This window comes from Henckelia pumila, chromosome 3 (genome assembly GCF_033568475.1).
Source record: "Henckelia pumila isolate YLH828 chromosome 3, ASM3356847v2, whole genome shotgun sequence".
Lineage (NCBI taxonomy): Eukaryota > Viridiplantae > Streptophyta > Magnoliopsida > Lamiales > Gesneriaceae > Henckelia > Henckelia pumila.
In genome coordinates this window covers 71,450,259-71,471,312 of record NC_133122.1, presented here as the reverse complement: position 1 = coordinate 71,471,312, position 21,054 = coordinate 71,450,259, and the positions used below count along the sequence as shown (strand labels likewise).

Below are 21,054 nucleotides of genomic sequence, written 5' to 3'. Positions count from 1 at the left end.
GAGTCATGGGATTTTATAGTCATTTGAATGAATTTAATTTAGGCTTGGAATAGTAAACTTGCGAGCACGACACGTCTTACTAAAATTTCCAAAGTATTACACATTCTTGGCATCATTTTCATAAACATGAATGAAAAATCCGGGTTGTTACAGTCTCATTGGTTCCAATCTATATTTACAGTAAAATAATAATATTTTTTAAAATAAAATAGTTTTTTTTTAACTTAAAGTCAATATAGACTGCACAATATATATTTTTATATATATTTTTATATTAAAAGTAAAAATTTCAAAATTAGCATATATTACATAATATCTCTTCATTACCAAATTAAAAAAAAAAAACTAATATTTTTCAATGAAAAATAATGTCTCGGATATAAGTGACAATTGCAAACTAAGGCCGTAAGGTAGGGATGTAAACGAATCAAACTATTCACGAGCTATTTGAAGTTCAACTCGGTAAAATACTCATTTGAAATCATTTGTTAATCATATCAAGCCGAGTTGGTGCTCAATTTTGAACTCGAACTTAAGAATATTCAGCTCGTGAGCTTGCAGACATATTCATTCATAGGCTCGCGAGTATGTTCGAAAGCTCGAGCTCGGCTCGTTTACTGTTCTCGAAAATGTTAGTTTTGAATTAGTTTATGGAGATACATTCTATTCTATGCTCGAACTCGAGCTTTACTGTATGTTTAACGATCTCGAAAACGAGCCTACTTACCAAGCCGAAGTCGAGCCAAGCTCGATAAACATGGTAAACGAGCTATTAACGAGTAGAGCTTGAGCTATTCGCAAAACTTAGTAATTTCAAAACGAACCGAGCTCAAACCTCATGAATCGAGATCAAGCCTATATAAATCTTATACGACCCAAGCTCGAGCAGTCAAGCCTCGTACTATTCTCGACTTGATTCGTTTACATCTCTACTTCAGGGACTGATAAATTACCCACACAAGTCTCCAATGGTTCTGCCAGTTGGGGCAACATTAAAGAAGTTAGCTCAGGGTAGTGTGATGTGCCAGTAGTAAGTATACATACAAACACTCTCAAAGAAATACACACACGCACACATACAAGTATCTCATATTAAATCATTATTGTTCATTCGTACGAGAATGCTATACAGTTTCTACTCCTAATTTCAATCCTAGGTTTACAAGCCTATACATTTTATTGAAAGATCATATACAACTATTGCATAATTTGTACACTACATCAATTTCTCGCTCTTCAGGATTTTCTAACATAACAAGGAAAAGGTAAAATCAACGTTATAACTCACACATTTTCTGCGGGAGAGAGTAAAAGAATGACTGAAGAGTAGCTAAGTATGGGGTATAAATTGCTGTTGAGGAAATGAGCATACTGTCTTATAGCTACGTCTCTCTCTGGGAGATCGGGAGTGAGGAAGTCGAATGGTGCTGTCTTTCCAGTGTCCACCAAGGGCTCCCACCTGTATCCTGGGCGTTCAGGTAATTCAACCGTGACAGCTCTATGGCCCGAATTAAAGGCGATGTATAATTCCCCCTTTACCGAGTCAATCTGAAGGTTTATATCCACATATCATTAACAGGTCAAATGGGAAATAGAGATACTGAGTCATGGGTAAATAGGTAGTGTTTGAGAGAGCTTTTAGGAAGCACTTCTCAGCTTTTCTTTCACAAAGTTTCAAAATTTTGTGAAGAAAAAGTTGAGAAGTTATTTCTAAAAGCTCTTCCAAACACTACCATAGTATGATTGAATATCAGCAACATGACAACCAGTTTTAGGAACTTAGGGATGTCAATGAGTCCGAATTTTGAGTTTTAAATGTGCGAGCTTGAGCTCAGAATCAAGAATTTTAAGCTTAGATTCAAGAGCTGGATCATGAGCCAACTGGGCTTCACAATATTTACTTCATAAACTTGTTGAAGAGCTCGCATCACGGGTTCCATAACTTGGACTCATAAACAAGTTCTTCGTCTTTTTATTTTAAAATTAATAATAAATTTCAGGCTATCAGTTGACTAATCAACTTTGGAACAATTAAAGTTGAGATGCAGATTGTCAAAAGCTCTGGGCTTGAAAATTAGATTAGCGAACAATCAGTTGCCAAAATCCCCATATGATGGCCATAGACAGATATTGTGACAAGTCTCTTAAGAAACAAAACATACCAGTGTGAATGCCACGAACCGGCTTCTCTCAGACCAATCTGGCATCCCTGAAGCATGGCCATGCCATTGTAGCCGGTCTGCTGTGGGGAAGTCCTTTAAGCCAAGTGTTTCACATTCACTGAAGCAAGAAGATAGCGTGATGAAATAAGTAGAACCAAAAACCACGGAGAATAAAAACTGTCAGGAAACAGAGAAATCTACTGGCGGAACTTGGTCATCAGACCGCAAAATCTGAAGAAATCTGACGAGGCCTCCTCCATTTTATCCCACCGAAAGTAGTTAATCTGCGGGGTTAAGTGAAGAGTAGTTCAGAAGAAGGGGGAGAGGGTGTGGACAGAGAGATGGAAGGGGCAGGTGGACTGGGAGAGTATTTTATATGATTATAAGAGACGGTAGATTATACATAATTATCGTGGCAGTATGTGTTGTTGTTTCCACCCTTTGTGTGGCCATACTCATCTCCCATATAGATCATTGGCACACCCTGGCACACAAAAAGCACAAGAGAGAATAGCATACAAAGTTGTAGAAGAAAAGGAATGAATGACGCACCGGAGTGATACATTTAAATAGTTTAATCAATATGGTTTGAGCCAATCATTTGATTAAAAATGAATAACTTAAGAAGCTATCCCCGATGAGATTATGATTGCAAGAAAAAAATAGACAAATATGTTGAAAATTAGATGCTCATTTTACATCCCAATGAAGTGGTGGCCATGGATATAGCAGGTCCCACTTCTATTTGCTGATTTCATGTTCCCTTTAAACTGCACATGCCAATATTTTTGGTAATAAAGTTACTAATTGTTACAGCTTGTGCTATTACCTAGGCAAACATGATTTTGAACCATTAACGCAACTAATTTGAGCCATTAAGGCACTAGGACAAACATATATTAAATTATAAGAGTTGGGCAAGATTATGTATGTTGTGCTTTTCACGACATTAAAATCGGTTGTCATTTTTTTAAGAGTAAAAACTGGTTGTCATTTAGGTACAAAACTTAAGTGAAATATATCAGAGGAAACAATCGTACTTGGGAAACCATGAGACAAAGGAAAAAATTTCTCATTTGGCGCCTTCTCAGATTCTTCACTGAAATACTTGCAAATTCTCCTTCCTAAGACAGATATGATAATAAAACATGAGACCATAACATCTCCGCTACTACTAATGAAATATTAAATAACTGATGCATAATAAAGATTTTTAAGATGCAAATACTTGAGCATTAAAACAACATCGAAGTCGAAAGAAAAGGTCAACATTCACCTTGGGTTCTACAAGAGTAGCTCTTTCATTTTTCTAAACCTAAATGTGAATAATCACTAATGTTTAGCTCTCACATCTTACAAAATTATAAGCCACTAGTGATGAGGGATAAGATAGAAGTTCAAGTCAAGGCACAATCTAGATGACGTGGTTAACTAAGCTCTCATGGTAGATTAATTCATTGTGAAATAGGGGTTCACAGGATATAATAACCACATTTCTAACCATCATAAAAATTTTGTGATGTCCATTTGTGCGTGATATAAATCAGTAAGATAAATTGAAGGAGATGAAAAATATTTATTCCTGCTTACCAAAAAGACTTACAACCAGATGCTCGTTTATAGAGCCAACTACCAACTTGAAAAACAAAGAAATGATCCACTATCTAGGTCCTAAAAACAAGCAACGTGCAGAAACTAACCTTGACTTGTTAAAAACAAGCTACTACATTATTTGGAATCTAAACAACAAAATTGATGAATCAGCGTGACTCAACATTCCTCCCCTTAAGCTGAAAGTTTGCAAACACCGATTTAATCCAACTTGTCAACACCAAGCAGCTTTCTTAACTTCCGAAATGTGGCCAACTCCAGGGGCTTCATGAATATATCTGTAATGTTATCTTCACTTCGACAATTAATGAGACCAACGACTCCTTTTGTGAGATCCCTTAAGAAATGAAACTTGACGTCTATAATCTATATGTTGCTTCTTCCATGTAGGGCGGGATTTTTGGAGGCTTTCTTGTTGTCGAACGCTTACTGCTTTACCAAAAGCTATAACTGATGGTAACGGTGCATTTCAAATATTTTAAACCGTATAGTATCTCAAACGTCACATTTCGATTGTTATGCCCAATAAGGAACAATCTCCCTTTTAATAATTGCATTCCTTCAAATAAATTGAAATCGAACTCATGATCTTAGCTCTAATAGCAATTGTAAGACCGAATATTGCCACTTTACTAAGCTATTACTGGTGGTAACAGTGCACCTCAAATCTTTTTAAACCGTACAACATCTCAAACGCTATATTTCGATAGTTCTATATATTTAGGACAATAATTCCATCCCAACAGTGTGCATATGTAGCGTAAGGTAAGTGAGTCCTGTAAAGGCCTAAATGATACTAGACCATTAGTGGTTAAGGAACCCATATAAACTATAAACATTATAAGAAAAGGGGCGGTTACATACCTGGCCACAATTCCAACTATTATTATGATTCTCTCCATCCTTGTTGTCCTCGCCATTTGCTGAATTATGCTTCTCATTATATGTCACCAAATCAGCTAAAGTAAAACCATCGTGAGCACAAACAAAATTGATACTGTTCCAAGGTTTTCTTCCACCTTCCTGATTTAGACCAATATTTAGAAATTCCGATAAGAAGATACTCAAGGAAAACCTGTTAAAAAGGATAGAACTGAAACAAACAATGTAAACGAAGAATCTAGCTAATATAACAAATCACAATCAAGTGTCTAAATTATGGAAAATATTTAAAATCAAGCTTGCGTGAGATAAATACCTGGTATAAATTAGGGCTTCCACAGATGCATTCAGCGAAAGCCCCAGAAAACCCATCAGTGCCTTTGATAAATTGGCGCACAACATCACGGTACTAAAGAAGATAAAAATTAGATGTCAAATTGGTGTTGTGTTTTAATTTTACCAAAGAATGAAAAAAGTGAAAACAGGAAGAAAGTACGGAAGTATACATGATGAGAAATGGGATCAAAACATTGCTTCGTGCCATTCACAGTTTCAAAAAATGGGTTAAAAACAATGTCAGAAATTAACAATAACTACCGAGTTATGATAATATTAATTGCTCATTTAAATTCTCTCTCTAGAAAAAACCCTCCCGTTGCGATGACCTCGCCTCGCCCATCCCTTTCCTTCTTCCCTTCAGACTTCCGGCCATAGGACCGACCGATCTAAGCCTATACCTTATCTTTCCGTCTTGATTTCTTCTCTTTCTATCCTTCCTTCCCTACCCCTTCTGAATCCCGAACCCCTTTTCCTCTCGATTACCTTCCTAGAATCTTTCTTCTACCCTTTTTTCCTAGATTTCCTCTGACTTTGAGCCGACGAGACTCGTCAAGTAGGATGCCGAGGCGGGCTGGGAGTGGGCAGTCCAGATTGGGGCCGTACGAGAGAAGGTCAACACGAGCGACGAAGGACGTCAAAATCGAGCAGAAGGTGTTCATAATCAGAACGGGCCAGAGAGGGGCTTCGATCTGCCTGACAGAAAGAACGAGGAAAGCTAGTTTCCTACTGGAGTTGGATTTGATCAGTGCGAGGTGGCTATGGAGGAAACTTTGGGAGTTTATCAAAAACCCTAAATCAAGTCCCGTCTTCAATAAATTCTGAGGACAGGAAGCTGTTGTATCTACGCACAATTATCTCAACAGTAGAGGCAGGTTTCTGGAAGTGTTCAAAATAGCACAGGGGGGATTCAAGCAGCATATTATCGTTCCCAGTGGTCGTGCAGAGGGTGGCTGGATTAAGCTGGCTAATCATCTACGATTCTTTTTACAAAGGGAGAATGTCAATGCCTCGGCTAATGTCAGAGGTAGAAAGGGGGTTGAGACATCTAAGCAACGAGACACCAAGAATCTGGAGAGCATGGAATCTCGAGACCTACTGGCTAATGAGAACATCCGCCCCTGCTCAGTCAAGGATTGGCAGAAAGCTATCATTATTACTAAGGCACGGGTCAACATATCTTGGGAGGCGGTGGTTTCTGTTTTAAGTAAGGCCGTTAAGAGGAGGATAGAGATATTCCCGTTTCAAGCCAATAAGGCAGCATGGTGGCCCAGCAATGCAGAAGAGGCGTCATATTTTGTGGGATTGAAGAAAGGCTATTTCGACAAAGGGGTGACGTTGTTCTTTGAAGGATGGAGAACGGAGGTCAATAGGCAAGTAGAGATGTTTGCTTGTTGCAATAGCTGGGTGAGGATCTTCGGATTGCCTTGGGACTTATGGTCGACGGAACTGTTCAGGAGCGTGGGGGAGCAGTGCGGGGGCTTACTGGATATTAGCCAAGACACTATCTTGCTTCGAGATTTGTCGGCCGCTAAAATTAAGGTGGTCGGGCCACAAGGAGGATTCATCAACGGTTTTGTGCAAATACCAACATCTCGAGGCCTTATGATGGTGCGAATTGAAGTGGTATCGGTCAATCCAGCAGCCTATGATTACTATGAAAAGTGCTCTTATGCTCAAGTAGTGATGAACGGACCTAAAGGGACACTAGGACGAGGAGTAGGGAAGGAAGCAGTGGAAAAAGGAAAGGACTTCTTTTCGGGATTTGGTGGTGAGAGAGGATCGAAAAATATTGAACCAGTGCATCCAGTAGATAAGTTAAAGGGGCAGGATATTGTCAACAATCAAAATAGTGAAGAGGAGGAGATAGCTGTGAACACCACAGACAAGGGGATCCTTAGTCGAATCTCAACTGAAGCAGAAGGCAGCGGCGATAGATCGTGGGGCTCAGAACCTATTCTAGGAGGTTGCCAAGTTCAATTACTCAAAAGGTTATGTCCAAAAGTGGTGGGAGAGTTTCAGAGAAGAATAATACAGCCCTTGAGGGAGCTTGAAGAGGTTAGGACAGAGACAACTCCTAAAGAGGCTGGCAAAGTGTTGGAGAGACCTTCACCTCCACGCTTCGAGATTGTGTATTCAACAAGACGAGCCCGAGCTGCAGTGATCAGAAACACGGGGAATAGCGAAGGCAACTGGTACATAGACCCGTTGGGAAATGGTTTACAAGGCAATACCAGTAATTGCACTGGGATAATAGAGGATGAATTTCTTCAAGAAACAGGGGGTGATTTGTCATCGGAGGATTCTGACTCGTTCCAAACTGATAGTTCAGTGGTAGGTGATTCTCTTGTCAATTCCCCGACAAACTCATGTCTCGAGGACATCAGGGGCATCTTCGCATCATATCCAGGTTCGTATTCTAACCCTTCACAGGGACACGTGAGCGATTCTGAGCCCAAGTCGGAATCGATGGCTATTCCAGTCTATTCCAGCCCTTTTAAACTTTCAAATCAGTTGTCCTTTTCTGATGGGAAGGGGGTAGGTGCAAGGGGGGTAGAACTACGCCCGAGGGTGAATGAAAAGCCAGTACTGTCGGAGGAGCGGGCGGGAATGGAGGAGGCTGTGGTGTCAGTGGCTGTTAAGGAGGGCTTTATTAACGATTGTCTTACTAGATTGGAGGTGAGAAGAGTTAGCTTTGGAAATCCAGAGGCTGTGGTTTTACCTTAAGAAAGGTCAAGGAGTGGTTTACATAGGGTTGTTACAGTTGATCAATGCGGATTTTTTCATGGAACATTAGAGGGGGAGGATCGAGTAGTAGGAGAGGGCTGATCAGAACAATCCTTCGTAGAGAGAAACCGGATATAGTGGTCCTTTTGGAAACTAAAAGGCAGCGGGTGGATAGCAGATACATAGCGAGCCTCTGGAAATCCAAATTTATAGAATGGGTGGAGTTACCAGCGTGGGGCAGATCTGGAGGCATCTTGGTGGTTTGGGATCCTCGGACGGTGGTCGTAAAGGATAATCTGATTGGGGAGTTCTCGGTCTCTATTGAAATAGAAAAGGATTCTAACTCAACGTGGTGGTTTTCGGCAGTCTACGGTCCGTGTGGACCAAGAGCTCGACAGAATTTCTGGGATGAATTAGCAGGTTTGAAGGTGATTTGCGGGCCATTATGGTGTGTAGGCGGAGATTTCAATGTGGTCAGAACTTTGAGTGAGAAACTGAATAGTAGCACTTTAACCAGCAGCATGAGATGCTTTGATGCTTTGATTAATGAGCTAGAGCGGTACGACCCTCCGTTGTTGAATGCAAAATTCACATGGTCAAATATGCGGGCTTCACCCATATGGTGCAGGTTGGACAGATTTCTGTTCTTGGGAGGATGGAAGGAGGCGTTCGGGTGCGGCAGACAATCAGTGCTACCGAGAATTACTTCTGATCACTTTCCTTTGATTTTGAATACATCGAAGGAAGAGTGGGGGCCTATACCTTTTAGATTTGAAAATGTTTGGCTCAAGCATAAGAACTTCAAGGAGGAATTCTTCAAATGGTGGTCGAATCAAAATCCTCAAGGTTGGGAAGGATATAAATTTATGAGCAAATTGAAGGGAACGAAAGCGGAAGTTAAGAGATGGAATGTACAGAGTTTTGGGAACTTGGATAGGAGGAGATATGAGCTGGAGAATAAGATTCAAGCGCTGGATGTTCAAGAGTGGGAAGGAACGGGATCAGATACCTTGGTGAAGGACAGAAGAGTTTTCAGAACTGAGCTAGAAGAGTTAGTATGTAGGAAACTGCAAATGGAAGCTCAGAAGGCAAAGGTGAAATGGTTAAAGGAAGGGGACTGCAACTCAAAATCCTTCCATTCGTTACTAAGTCAAAGGAGAAGCAGGACATGTATAGAGAGTCTGGAACTGGAAGACGGAACTGTAAGCACTAATAAAGAGATTATCAGTTCGGCGATTATAGACTTCTTCACAAAACTTTATAGCGAATGAGAGAGAGGGGGATGGGGCGTTGAGGGGGTGGAATGGAGCGCAATTGACAGAGATTCTATGGAGCAACTCGAGCTACCTTTTTCCGAGGATGAAATTAAAATAGCAGTGTTTGAGTGTGAAGGATCGAAAGCCCTGGGACCGGATGGTTTCTCAATGGAAATGTATAAGGAGTGTTGGCATACGACAAGGAAGATTTGATGAGGGTGTTTAAGAAATTCTATGAGGGAGGTATTGTGAACGGAGTAACGAATGAGACTTATATCTGTTTGGTACCAAAAAAGAAAGAATCACTGCGCATTAAGGATTTTAGACCGATTAGCCTAGTCACTAGTTTTTACAAGATAATCGCTAAGGTACTAGCGTCGCGTCTCAAGAAGGTGCTAGAGATCACCATTGCGCATTCATTGAAGGTCGTCAAATCTTGGATTGTTGCTTGATAGCGAATGAAGCGGTGGAAGAATTCAGATTGAAGAAGAAGAGAGGTTGGGTATTCAAGGCGGATTTTGAGAAAGCCTATGATAACGTTAATTGGCGATTCTTAGATTTTGTTCTCCATAAGAAAGGGTTTGGGAATAGATGGAGGAAATGGATTAAAGGATGTCTCAGCAATGTAAGTTATTCAGTTTTTGTTAACGGGAGACCAACCGGTAAATTTAAGGGGGAGAAAGGGTTACGACAGGGAGACCCTTTATCTCCGTTTCTGTTTAACTTGGTGGCGGATGTTTTGGGAAGATTGATTGACAAGGCAAAGTCTCTAATATCTTTAGAGGTTGGGAGATAGAGAGGGATAGATTTGAGGTCTCTCACATTCAATTTGCCGATGATGCTCTGTTTTTTGCGCATAATGAGAATCATGTGAGAATGCTGATGGACATCTTGTTCATTTTCTGTGAAATGTCCGGATTAAAGATTAACAAGGAGAAAAGTGCACTGTTGAGCTGCAACTGTGAGAAAGAAGTGGAGGATGGGTTGGCTAGGGAGATTGGTTGTGGGTTGGAATCTTGGCCCATTCAATACCTTGGAGTACCATTGGGAGGGAACCCATTAAGGGTTTCATTCTGGGAACCAGTGATATTCAAGATGTCTAAAAGGTTAGCTACTTGGAAGAAAGCTTTCCTCTCGAGAGGCGGCAGACTCACGCTGATTTCGGCGGTCATGAATGCCCTTCCCTTGTATTTTATGTCGCTGTTTAGGATTCCACGAGGCGTTGCAGAGGATATGGAGAAACTTATGCGGAACTTTTTGTGGGATGGACCGGATGGAGAGACCCATTGTCATCTGGTAGGATGGGATAAAGTTTGTAAACCAAAAGATAGAGGAGGCTTGGGAATAGGTAATCTTTGCCTCCGAAACAAGGCTTTGCTAGGTAAATGGTGGTGGCGATTCTCGACGGAGGGTGACACTTTTTGGAAGAAAATTATAGCGAGTAAATACGGAGTTCAAGATAACGGGTGGGATGCGGGATTGGCTAGACACAACACTTTTAGAAGTCCGTGGAAATTCATATCGAGGACGTATCTGGCTTTCAGTCACTCTGTGAAGGCTGTGGTTTTAGGGGGGGATAGATTTAGATTTTGGGAAGATTGATGGGTGGGGAATTCTAGTTTTAAGGATCTTTTTCCTAACCTCTTTCAGATTTTTAGGGAGCACAATAGACAGATTTCTTTTTTCCTTTGTCGAGATCATCTTTTTCCTCTAACTCTATATCTTGGAATTTGCATTTTAGACGCGATTTGAGGGATGATGAGTTGGCCCAGCTAGGTAATCTGCTGGAAGTTTTGAGGGGGGTAAACCTTATAGAGGGAGCGGAGGATGTGAGGAAATGGGTGTGGGACAGCTCAGACGTATTTTCAGTAAAGTCTTTCTACGAGCCCTTCTTTCCAGAGGAGCGATTCCCTAGCTTCTCTCTTTTTCACCCTATCTGGAAAGCCCCTATTCCGACAAAGGTTCAGGTTTTCTCATGGACAGCTGTGTTGGGAAGATTACCTACCTGTGATTTGATTCAAAAGAGGCTCCCGAATATCTCCCTTAGCCCGAACTGGTGTGTGCTATGCAAACAGGGGGGAGAGACTCAGGACCACATGGTTATTCATTGCCCGTTCTCTGGCTCCTTATGGAACCTCGTTCTCAAGGAATTGGGATTGTCTTGGGTAATGCCGAACTCAACAAAAGACCTTTATGCAACTGATTTAGGAGTTCGGCTTGGAGAGAAAGGGAAAGTTTTTTGGTTAATAGTGGTTCATTGCGTGTGTTGGTCGTTATGGCTGGAGAGAAACAGAAGAATTTTTGAAGATAGTGAAGAATCAGTGAAGGAAATTTGGGACAAGATCAAATTGACAGTATCCATGTGGGTCCACAAGGGTTCTAAATTTCAATCTTTGGCTATTTTACACTTGTATAGGGATTGGAAATTGGCTTTGATTTAGTTTGATAACTGGGGTTGTTTGCTTTGGATAACAGTTAGCCTCGGTGGACCACTAGTCCACTTTTTGTAAATCTTCTAATCTAATTTTATATATAAAATTATAGTTTCCTATCAAAAAAAAAAAACAATAACTACCGAGTTTATATAGATTGCTAACATGTTTTAAGGCCCACCAAGATTACATGGGATAACTTTTCTGATCAATGGTAAGATCATAACCTACTAGCGAATATATCCACACAAGTACATATATATATATGCATACAAAATTTTGTGCTATTTTCCTTTTTTAAAATTTTATTTTATGAATGCACATGAGCATGCTGATTGTGGGTATTTTGATCTGTATGAGATTAAAAAAAAAAAAAAAAAATTCAAAAGAGGGTATAGATTGTGGGAGATGACATCAGATAATGCAAACCAAAATTTGAGGATAATTCAAACCAAAATTTGAGTTAAAATGCACCGTAATAACTAATAAGTGGAGATTGCAAGGTATTTATGGAATATTTGAAAAAGGCATCATCGCCATACCAATTTGGTGATTGCACGGTATTTACGGAATATTTGAAAAAGGCATCACCGCCATACCAATTTGGTTAGTAAAGACCCGTTAACTTTAATAATAGTAATAGATTTCTAGTAGGCCTGGTACAGAAAGTAAAATTGATGAGAACCCTTTGTTTCAAGACAATGGCAAAGAGAAAGTAACTTCATCAACAGCAACACATGATTGAAACAGAATAAACAGATATGACTACATAGTTAATTATGGACAAGATTAGTGCATAGGAACTTGAGGGCGCAACAAATTGATTCTAGCTATTGCCTATTGGTATTGGAATTTTGGCATTAATTTTTGAACATCCACCTCCCATAGGTTTTGCCATAGTTACAAAACAATCTGTCATGAGCCTCCATTGCTCCAATATGAAAAAGTTAAAGCCCAAAAGATTATTCTGCTATAATCTTTTGGGCTTTAACTTTTCCATATTGGTGCAATGGAGGCTCATGACACATTCCAACTATCTTTAAGTGCACGTATACCTCTCTTGAGGTTTGTTGAAAGTAACAAATAAATCCAATAACTTATAAAATTGTAAATACCACCAAGTTTGTATTTATCTTACATTTTATACTCTTAGCTTTGTATATCTAACATTAAACCTGAGGGGAGTGTATGTAATGTTTTATCGGATTTATTTGTTACTTCTCATAGACCTCAAGGGAGGTGTACGCAATATTTAAATATAGTTGGATTTCTTTTGTTAATATGAAAAACCTCAAGGTAGGTAGACGTAACTAACCTTTAATTTTTTTGAAAAAATGAGAAAAGAGAAGCTGATGAGGATGCAATTCTAGGAAAATTTTTATTGCATACATGATCCACTACCTTTCCATTCCATTCAGACCAAATACCCCAATGGGGGAACGTGCCAATTTGATAAAGGCCTCCACAGTCCCATGCTTCGGCTATGAGCTGATAATCAAGGAAAGAAATTTTAGTCAATCCCCACATGCATGCAAACAAAATTGAAGAAATATGACAAATGACAACAGTTATGTTGATATCAAATGCAAATATGAGGGTCCCATTGCTATGCTCAAACTAAATTTATACAATAAACAAATATATTCTTAAATCAATGTGAAATTGGATAGAAATTACTATTATTGAAAACCAAATCTTCGCAGTGAGGCAAAATTATTCTCCAATGCATATAACTATGGAGAAGGAAAGACAAGATGTAATGAATACCTGGTAATAGTTGGCCAACTGCAATGAGTCATTTTTAGGGCGATATAAAAACGCGCAAATAAGTGAATAACTAAGACAAGAAACCATATACCTTTACACCATGGAGTATTGGGTCATTGCTAATCATGTCAATCAATGGGGGGCTGTTGAGAGGTGTTCCAGTTGTGAGTCTCTCACCCTCAGTTGCAGTGCCATACACATTTACGGCATCCCAAAGGCTGGACAGATTTAAAAAATAAAATAAGAAAGAAATCAATAAAGTTTATAACAAAAGATTATATAAAGGAGATGGTAAGTAACTAACCTGCTACTCCTTGTCAAAATAGAAGCAAGATCAAACCGAAATCCATCAATGTGCATTTCTGTTACCCAGTATCTGTTGAGAATATGGATTAAGGAAAATAAATAAATATCAATGGTGTTAACAATTGGAACAGATAAGGCACACATCAGAAGAAAAGGTTTAAGGTAATTGTAACTAATGGCATTGAATCAAAGGAGTCTATGGTATGTTCTTTTCATATGATAGAAAAACAACCGCTGTGCCAGTTCTTCTGCAAGAAGTACTCAGTGTAATAGGAAGAGTTTATCAAATCGATCAACCTCATCTTAAAGTGTGCGCTGTAAGCTAGGAAAGATGTAATTTTAAACAAACACTAATCAAGATTGTGCCATTTAAACACACTAATGCATCACCGAAGAGGAATAGCTTATGCAAAATCAAGAGGCGTGGTAGACGTTAATTCTTATGAACCCACCCCTCTGTAACCAAATGCTTGTACACATCAAGGGCAAACATACCAAATTTAGATGAAAGCCTCAAATGGACAAAGCAGGAGTAATAACTGTTGTTTAAATGTTTGACATCTTGAACAGAACATGTTCTGGTCAACATGTTCCGCTTACCCACCTACCCAACACCACCACTACCACAATTATAGCATCAAGCAAGTGGAATCATAAATTACTATAAAAAGCAACTTCATATCATATCATTATTCAGAATTCTCTAGGAAAAAAACAGTACTTTGAATCATAATCTGAATTTGAAGAAAATCCACCTCAAGCAGTCCAGAATAAATTGTCGTACAATGGGATGATTGCAGTTTAGGGTGTTTCCACAACCTGAATAATTGTAATATTCTCCCTGCGAAACATAGATTAAAGTAATTCAGAAAGATCTTCCTTTCAGGGCATCTAGCAAAAGCACTCTTGTCAATCACAATAATAGCTGAGATTAACCCTTTCCTCCAAGCTGATGACACAGTATACTTGAAACTTTCCAAACCATGATTATGTGTTGACATAACCTGGATGAGAAATTTAATTTGAACTACACAGTAAACAGTGCAACAAATTTATACATCAGAAGCTGATGGTGAAATGGTTGATTAATCATCATGGACCATCAGTTGAAAAACTTAAGACTACAGGTTTGTGCATATACAACAAGAATAAAGAAAAGTATCAAATAAGCAATTATGATTGAGATTGTTTCTACATCCCAGTCATCTAACAAATTTGTAAGTAATTCATTTAGATTATGTTTGGATTGATGAATTTCAAATCCATAAATTTCGATTATAGTTTCATCATTACAATGAAACAACATATCAAATCTAAAATTCATACCTTACATATTTACACATTAGTAATTAGTAATACGAAAATACATTTGAACTCCATACATCTGAAGTCTATCATTCCAAACGCAACCTGTTACAAGTAATTAATAAATTAAAATTGAAAAATTCACGAGCTAATTCATGAACTTCCAATGTGAACAAATATGAACTCAAATCATAGAGTAATATACTTTCATATTACTGCACAATTTGAATTATGTAGCAAATTCATGATATTGAATGCATCACAAAAAAAAAAAAGTCTAATATTCTTCACAACTGTACAAACTATGAAGCTCTTGCCACTGGAAGAAGCCAATGACTTGATAGAAAAAAATGTTACCTGGCAAACTTGCAAGCTCAGGTAATTAACACATATAAGATAATCAGCAAATTATACATATAAAATTCATTGAACAAAAGACCTAATTCTTGGATAATCCAGACATAACATCTGATCAGATAAACCTGAATTGACTGCAAAACATACCTTTGGTGCAGTCATATAAAAGACAAGATTGTCAAGACCCCTGAACGAAAGGGTGGGACCATTTTCATTCCCCTCGGCAGTGTGATTGAAAACAACATCCATAATCACCTGTTAAACTACAAAACAGATGAGGAACTCACCAAATATATCATTAAAACAAATGCTGAAGTGTGATTTCGGAATTTGTTACCTCAATTCCTCGTTTATGTGCTTCTCTAACCAGATATTTGAATTCATTCACTGCACCAAGGCCATGATTGCCTAAACCAGCAAAAGAATACCTTGCCATTGGTGAAAAGAAATTGATAGTCGAATACCCCCAAAAGTTCATCCTGGAAAAGACAAAGTTTTGCAATATTCAATGAATATTTTCACATTTTTATGAATACTAAAATTTTTTATTAAAAAATCTAGGTCAGAAAAATCGATCAAAATGTTCTAAATTTATCATGTTACAGATAAATAAAATTTTAAAGTATCAAAATTACTAGGGAATGGGGAAAGATCATGGATATTGGTCATAACTGTGGAAAAACTCTTCATAAATAAAGAGAATCTCTGCACGTCAGGTGAAGTCAAGTCAGTGAAATTGCCTCTCTTTTACATCAACTTCTGAGTCCAATGACCAAGTTAAAGGAGTAAAGGTGAAAAAATGACAAATTCACATCAAACTTCTGAATGCAATATAATTTCACATCTAGAGTGTCATCTAAACAGAGAATAGGTGCTATTTCCTCAGCTGCTTGAAGAGCACATCATATTTCCAATCACGAACATAGGAAGCAACTGAAAAAGATTGTATGATATGAAATACAAATTTACGTAAATTCAAACAACGCAAAAGGTCAAGATAACAAGAAGTCATTCCACCAATGATGACATCTACGCATTAAAAAATAAAAATAAATAAATAAATCACCAAACATTTTTTGACTAAATTTTACCACATAAAAAATCCAGATGAATGTTATTGAAAAGATATCTGAAAATGATTCCAGAAGTTATGGAACAGATATCTGAATATCATTTCAGAAGTGTAGGATACAGTCAACTTAAACATTACAATTCTCAAACTGGTAAAAGAAGTCTAATTATCCAAAATTTATGATGTAAAAATGCAGAAAGAGAGAGATCGAACTTACTTGTAGTCACCTTGAATAGGGTTGTAGCTATAGTACTCCAATTCATTGAATTCATGACATGGCATCAGTTCAATGCAGTTGACACCAATGTTCTGCAGAGTAAAGGACAAGAAAATGGAGCTGTTCAACAACACTTGGCAAAAAATATGAAGATTGTAAATGATTAACCTTTATGGCTTTAGTTTGATTTTTGAACAATCGCCATGTTGCTTACATTACAGGACCATATTTTCTTTTATTGTGGAACTTCTTGTATCAAGACCAAATTCAGTCTCATGGACGTTTGGATATATTGACAATTTGATTACCACAGATCTAAAATATTGGGAGTACGAGATTAAATAAGATTTTTGGGACGTATTATCTCTGCATGCAAAGAGCAAACGTCCTCCACATATGAGTCTTGGTTAGAACTTAGAATCGGCTGCAATACTTTTACAATTCAATGAGTATGGCTTGATTTATAATATTATATTTGGGACACTCTAAGGGAGTATTTGCAATCACTAAAAAATGATTTTTTTAGATTTTGGCTTAAAAAAATCACTTTTGTGTGTTTCTAAAACCATTTTAATCACTTTTGTGTGTTTTTTAAACCCCAATTATATATTAGCTTATGTTTAACTTAATTGAAATCCAAAAGCTAATCATATGGTGATTATGATTCTCCAAAAGTGATTCTAATAAAAAGGTCAATGTTAACATCACTTTAATCACTTATTTATCAAATACTACTCAACTTTGATTATTAGATTTTCACATTTATTTCCAAACACTACCAACTTTTGATTTTTCTTAATTTTTTTATAATCTATAAATTAATCACTTCTACAAAAGCATAATCTTTTGCAAACACTCCTTAAATTATAAAGTTATCGTGACAATAAAACCAATTACAAATTCTCAAACGTATGGCTACCAAGAAAAATATTCAAATATTAATAGAAGCTTAACCTCCAAATAATCGAGTTTCTCCACCACACCAAGGTAAGTTCCCGGGAACTTTGCGTTGCTGGATTCATGGTTTGTGAATCCACGAACATGCATTTCATAAATAACCAGATCCCTTTGTGGTAGCTTTAGGGGAAAATCTCCTTCCCAGTCAAACTGAAACAGCACCACGAACAAAATACAAAATATAGATGAGTTTGAAATGTATTCCGCTACCTCTTTGGAAGTAAAACAGGCGAACCAAGGTTGAATTTTACAGCTTAAGGTTTCTTATCAAATTTTGATAATAGTCTGACATATATAAGCTTATGCCAACAAAAAATAATGAACTTCCACCCCTAAATTGAGGATTGATAAGTATACTTACTGATTACAAAAACCCACTTCCACTGATCCCAGAGGCCAGAACAGAAATCGTCTCATACAAAATTAAATTTCGAGGCAGACCAAACAAGACAGTCACATCAATCATGGAAATGATTTCAGATGGAAGTTATGCAACTAAGTGCACTTGCTTAGATAGGTTTAACTTAGAGAGGGTAGAATTTTACTTTGGCCAACTCAATATCTACAAGAACATTAATAAGATTAGGATTAAAAGTAAACATGACATATAAAGAAATCCTGAAGCTTTATAAACACCTCATGGATGGACAATGCCCAACAGCATTCATAAAAATCCTAGCACTGTGGCTAATAATATATAGATCATGTGAATTTCTTTGAGAAAAATTGTTTTCCAATGAAGGACATCTTTCCTCTTATAGTGATAGGGTATCTTACATAAGCAATGGTTCATAACAGACCTCATTGTTTGCAGAAGGCATTAAACACACCATCTGGGGCCAACTGTCCCCCTTGTATCCTAAAGCACCATATTCCCCTCTGCTCACAACAGCCTACATGGGCAACCAAGTTAAGATAAGTTAGCTTTGCATACAGGACAAACTGTGCAACATACTTGTTCCCAATACGGAATGGATGGATTAAGATGCAATATAACGCGATCTTTCTCCTAAAAATGATTAGCTGACTGACCTTGGCATAAGGATCAATCAGTATTTTAGAAGAATCGAAGTATAGCCCGTCTTCAGGTGAGAATGTGCCATCAAATCTATAGCCATAGACCATATTTTCGAGATCGCCTTTCACAAACACGTGCCAGACATCTCCTGTTTTATTAGTCAGTGGATTGAGAGCAATCTCCTCTGTCACTCTTTTCTGAAAAGTTAAGTTCACGATCACAAGACCAGTTATAAACCGAAACAACACAGAAATATCATTTATTTTACATCTTTTGCTGTTATAACAAAACGTACCATCCTCAACAGGGAAAAAGAAAAGAACTTCTACGCATTAATACCAGAAATCAATGGTGATGATGACGACTTAATGGTGAAATTCTTATGTAAGAGCAGAAACAGAAAAAAAGAACGGCTACTTCACACAAGAACAATGCAGCAAAAGGGAACAAACTCTATTTACCTCCGGCAAATCAGAAATACCGATGAGGCATAAAGTCGCCGACGTTGCATTGCTGGATGAGACAACGAAATTGACACCTCCGTCTCTCGCGGTGGCACCAAACGGCATAGGATAACCGGACAACACCTCAAGACGCCGCTGCTTCGTCGAAGGCGTCTGGACGACAACTGCGGTATCTGCTTCACCACCTTCGCTGGCATTATTCATCACCACCAACGAACCCACTCCTTTTTTAGTATCTGCGGAAAATTTTCCCGGCAATCCAACATTCAACCTCTTCTTCCGGCACCGGAAACACTTAATAGAAGAGAATTTCGGATGGATGCTCAAAATTGAAGGATAATGGAGAATTTCCATGGAAAAGTTATCGCAAATTCGGATGATTTTGAGCGTTCATTGCAGGAGAGACAGAGTAGGGTTCAGGAAGAATGAGCTGAAGCTAGTGGCAGTGCAAGCCATGAAGGAGGTTACTGTTGTTTTCCAGTACAATTACAGTACAAGAAATTTCAAAGATTGAAATTCATTTTGATACACCAGCTAAGTAAAATGTTAAAGAGTAACGTTTTTGTGCAGCGCTCTCACTATCAGACGGGCAAACCCAGCAAATAAAATTACACGTTTAGTTTTAGGGGGTGTATTGGGTATAGACTTTTAAAGATTTTTATGGACTTTAAAAGTCTTTAAGTATTTAATATACACTTTTGCAAACTCCATAAAAGTATAGTGGTATTCAAAATAGATTTTCATGGAGTTTTAAAAAGTCAAGTTGTATTCAATCTTTGACTTTTTTAAACTCCATAAAAGTTAGGTGGTATTGAAAAGTTTCATGGATTTTCAATGATTCCTATTAAAATCTTTATGTACAAATATTGAAGCATTAGGTACCATAAAAAAAAGTCCATAATTTTCTTCCCATTATACCAAAGATTTGACAAGACTTTTCTTTTTCCTCAAAGTCTAGGGTTCTCGTCTTCTTCCAGGTAAAATTCTTTCTTCTTCTTTTTTTAACGTTTTCTCTCATTTTCTTCACAAATAAAAATATTCTGGGTTTTGATTTTCGCTTACGTATGTTAGCATGATGCAAATATGAATTGAATTTTTTGGATGAAAGTGTTATGTCTCGACATTTTTAGAGGTCTCACTGTTGCCGTAAACTCAAACCACTTTTTTCCTTTCAATTCCTTGAACCTATTTATGTCGTTCTGATGGATGAATTAATAGGGATTGGGAATTGTTTATTGTTGTACTTTCAGGCTTTTTTAATTCTCAACGGAAGGATAATGAATTTGATGGTGTGGTTGTGGGGATTTTCTTAAACATGTTCAAATTTTTCTTTTTGAATGAGCCTTGGTAATTTCTTGGTGCACTTAATACTGCCTCACCTCACATCCACAAATGACAAATGATCACTGGATAGACACCTTGCAAATAGGGGAACGAGGAGTTCATTTAATTTTCTGGAAATGTGAAATCCGCAACTATTCAAATATTATATTTTTATTTGCGGTCTGTGAATGACATGTAAGTAAATGGTTCGATGCTTGAAAGAATTGTTATTAAAAAATGAATGCAACGTCAGAGATAAAGATTTCACTAAATAATTATGCTGATAAATTTTATGAGCAACGTAACTGAAGCTGGAATGTGTATAGCTAATGATCTTGGTTGATGATGTTGAAGGATAATTAATGGCCTGTGATTGGGCATGCACCTTGGAATGGTTGCAATCTTCTGATTTCGTCATGCCATTCTTTTTGTTTATTGTGGGAATGGCCATTGCTCTTGCACTCGAGGTAATGTTTTCTCTATATATATAGTTTGTCGATTTGATTACTGAAGTTTTATATGTTATTTCATGCAACTGTTCTTGAATATTTTATCCGAACATAGAAAATTTAACATGTTTTTATTTTGAAATCTTCTATTGATCTACTGTTATTGCTCATATATAGCTACGGTTTTGCTGTTGTTTTTCAGAACTAATGAGTTGATTTTTTATGCACGTTAATGTCGGGTTACACAATTTTTTTCACAAGGAACGTCGTTCCGATGAGTTTCGGATTGAAGTAGATAATGAAACTTCATCGTCTTCATCAGAACAAGTTTATGAAGACAACTTTGATTGATTACTTGATACTCAAGAACAACAACAAGTAAATGCTAATGCATGGAGGGATATCATAGTCAA

At 37.6% G+C, this 21,054-nt stretch overlaps 1 protein-coding gene across 2 annotated transcripts; it reads right to left on the bottom strand.

The window, feature by feature from the left end:
- Positions 1-1,087: 1,087 nt before the first annotated feature.
- On the bottom strand, positions 1,088-19,454 carry LOC140887837 (isoamylase 1, chloroplastic). 2 transcript variants are annotated; one of them, XM_073295346.1, is made up of 18 exons: positions 18,867-19,454; positions 18,420-18,602; positions 18,188-18,280; positions 17,385-17,537; positions 16,431-16,522; positions 15,479-15,620; positions 15,289-15,396; positions 14,235-14,320; positions 13,478-13,549; positions 13,265-13,391; positions 12,808-12,894; positions 4,972-5,064; positions 4,638-4,796; positions 3,203-3,286; positions 2,566-2,646; positions 2,364-2,446; positions 2,163-2,280; positions 1,088-1,548 (listed from the first exon to the last, which is right to left on the bottom strand). In XM_073295346.1, the coding sequence occupies exons 1-18, from the start codon at positions 19,221-19,223 to the stop codon at positions 1,285-1,287; spliced, it is 2,382 nt and encodes a 793-aa protein (XP_073151447.1). In that variant the 5' UTR covers positions 19,224-19,454; the 3' UTR covers positions 1,088-1,284. The 2 variants fall into 2 exon arrangements, 1 of the variants encoding a protein (XP_073151447.1); XR_012152019.1 differs by having other exon boundaries at positions 1,410-1,548; positions 2,386-2,446.
- Positions 19,455-21,054: the final 1,600 nt, after the last annotated feature.